We start from the raw sequence: 2,882 nt of genomic DNA, 5'->3' as shown, positions 1-2,882 counted from the left end.
AGGGTTAATCTTTCTTTATTGCCTTACATCACACCTTTGTCAACCAGACAACTATAAACACGAAGCAAGTTACTCGATACAATTATTCAACGAAGAGTAGAACAGATTGACAGTAGAAAATGCAAAGGAAGGAATTAAATACGCTACTACCTTCCAAGGTATTTCCTTGTATCTGTCCACAAGGAAGCTTGAATATTGACTGGGCCTCTGCTTCTGTTGCAATTTCCACCCATTTTCAGAAGACACCAGAAGAGGTCATAATCCTCGAGAGATTTAAATACCCTGCTGACGAACCACCCATATGAAATTTAAAATACTGTTTTTTAAAAAAAACGAAAAATTGTCAATTCTGTACCTTTTCTCCTAATCTTTGAAATGGCCGTCTCGCTGTTGCCATTCACACCGGTGGAGTCGTTTAAAGTGTCGCCCAATGAAGAGGCCAAGATGCTATTTCTGCATCCATGATCATTGCGTCAGATCATGTTATATTATTTGTGAGGGAATCAATCAAGCATATGCTTCACAGTTTTCCTTCCACGCCGTCTCTGTTTCTCCTTTCGCTCTCTTTCATTGTCTTTATTCACGCAGATTCTTCAAAGCCTCGAGAGGATCACACCATCCCAAACAAAAAGGAAACACCATAACTGCAAACGATTCTCCGAGATATCCATCAGGAATCATGGGCAGGAACGTCGAAGAAAATATAGATGTCAATTCTAAATTTGATCAGGTATGTATTATGGGCTCTCTGTTCTTGCAGATATTGAGTTTTTAGTTTTCTCGGTAATTTCTCACTGCAAAACTCTGTTTAGGATTTAGAAGAAAAGGAATACGACAAAGACTCGATCTTTAGCCTGTTGCCTCCCAAATCTCCGCTATCAAATTCAAGGCCAAGTAGCATGGTAGTCAAGGTAAACTACTGTTCCTCTGGAGTATAATCTTTTACAGATAGCGGAATTCGGACGAGTGTTGATCGACTTGTGATCGTACTTGTAAATGCTAGAAAGTGTGCCACCGTGAGTTCATTCCTCCTCACATCGTGGCGGAGGCGATATCGACGCTGCACGGGCTGGACCTGCGGTGGTCGGGGCCGATAACCCCCAGCGAGATGCTGTACGTGGAGCAGTACGTGCACAGCAAATACCCTCAGTACTCTCACGGGCTGGTGGAGGAGAGCGACAAGAACGACCTCTACTCCTGGTACTACATCGACGCCGGGGATGCCAACAGTAACAACACATCGCCGAGCCGAAGAAGCCCCTCGTCGGCGATTGCGAAGCAGCTGGACATCGATATGGCCCGTCTGGAGCCGTCGAGGCTGCTGGACATGTTGGCCAAGAAGACGTCCTTTCTGGGGAGCTTCGTGTCCATCCCGGAGATCCAGGCAAGGACACGGGTGCTCCGCCACTCCGGGCTGAGTGAGGAGGACTACCTGGTGCTATTCGCGCCGAGCCGGAGGGATGCGATTATGCTCGTGGGCGAGGGCTACCCTTTCTTCCGCTACAACTACTACATGACCATCCTGGAGGAGGAGGGGGACTACGTGAGGGAGTTTGCGTCGTACAAGGATGCCAAGGTGATCTCGGCGCCGGAGACGTGGCTAGACCTCCGGATCAAGGGGTCACAGTTGAGCCAGTACTTCCGGAGGAAGTGCAAGCACAGCCCCAAGGGGCTCTTCGCTTACCCTGCCGACGTCCGGGGGACCAGATACTCCATGCATTGGGTCTCGGAGGCGCACCGCAACTCCTGGCACGTCCTTCTAGACGCCACGCCGTTCGTCGTCGGTAAGGATCGGCTTAGCCTCGCCCTCCACCGCCCGGACTTCGTGCTTTGCACTCTCGACGGCACGCACGCCGCCAACCCTTCAAAGGAAATCACCTGCCTCTTGGTGAGGAGGAGGGCTTTTGATGCTACGCGCGTTAATTAAATGAAGCAAGATTGATTGGTGCGCGAAAGTAATTAATTTCTCTGTAGTCGACTGCTAAACGCTTACTAATTTATGATTGATCTTTAAAAATTTAATTTGTTACTGGCACGAACTGCTTGTTTTGCCAAAGATTCTGTCCACCTAACAGAGAAAAATTCACAAGGATGCAGATTTTGGAGCGGAAAATAAGGGAGCTTGACGAGATTTGCTATGACTACTATGAAGGTTCACCCATATAAGTTTAAGAGAGACTTATCGTGATGTTGGGAGAGACCATCACAACAACAACAACAACAACAACAACAACAACAACAACAACAAAAAAAAAAACCAAATAGTGATAGAATATCGGTCGCTAAAGACATATTACGGTGGAAGAGTGACGAAATACGTATTGTCACATAGATATTAGACGTTGACATTATAGCAATGAATATTTTAATTTCCATCGCTACTAGCAGAATAAAGTGAAATTCCGTTAAGGTATTAACGCAAATGTTTGAAATATTCATCGTTAATTGCTAAGTATCGAAAAGTATTGAAAGAGTATCGATATTTAGCCATTAGCAACGGATATTTCAAATATTCATCACTAATTGTGACAGAAATTTAATTTTTCATCGCCACTAGTGACAGATATTTCAATATTCCGCCGCTATTGATGATGGATAGTTGAATTTTCGTCGCTAAACTATGCTATAGTGGCACATGACCTTTTCATTTTTCTTTTCTATTTTCCTTGTTTACATATAAATCTAAATCACTTCAATCATCATAAGTGATAGTTTTTCCAATAAACTCATAATACATAACAATAAAACTTACAACAAACTCACTATATATCAACACTTACAACATAACAAACTTACAACACATATCATAAACAACACAATCTAGGTGAACTAAAATGAACAATAATTACATAATAATAAATCCAAACACAAGTCCAAATCAT

At 43.7% G+C, this 2,882-nt stretch overlaps 1 protein-coding gene across 1 annotated transcript; it reads left to right on the top strand.

Annotated features, from left to right (window-relative positions):
* The first annotated feature begins 416 nt into the window (after positions 1 to 416).
* On the top strand, positions 417 to 2,022 carry LOC122049059. The gene is made up of 3 exons (XM_042610543.1): positions 417 to 730; positions 813 to 911; positions 1,004 to 2,022. Exons 1-3 carry the CDS (start codon positions 431 to 433, stop codon positions 1,925 to 1,927), a joined length of 1,323 nt encoding a protein of 440 aa, XP_042466477.1. The 5' UTR covers positions 417 to 430; the 3' UTR covers positions 1,928 to 2,022.
* Positions 2,023 to 2,882: the final 860 nt, after the last annotated feature.

Source organism: Zingiber officinale, chromosome 2B (assembly GCF_018446385.1).
Source record: "Zingiber officinale cultivar Zhangliang chromosome 2B, Zo_v1.1, whole genome shotgun sequence".
NCBI lineage: Eukaryota > Viridiplantae > Streptophyta > Magnoliopsida > Zingiberales > Zingiberaceae > Zingiber > Zingiber officinale.
Note: the sequence above shows the minus strand (reverse complement) of the source record. Positions and strands in the feature narration are given on the sequence as shown.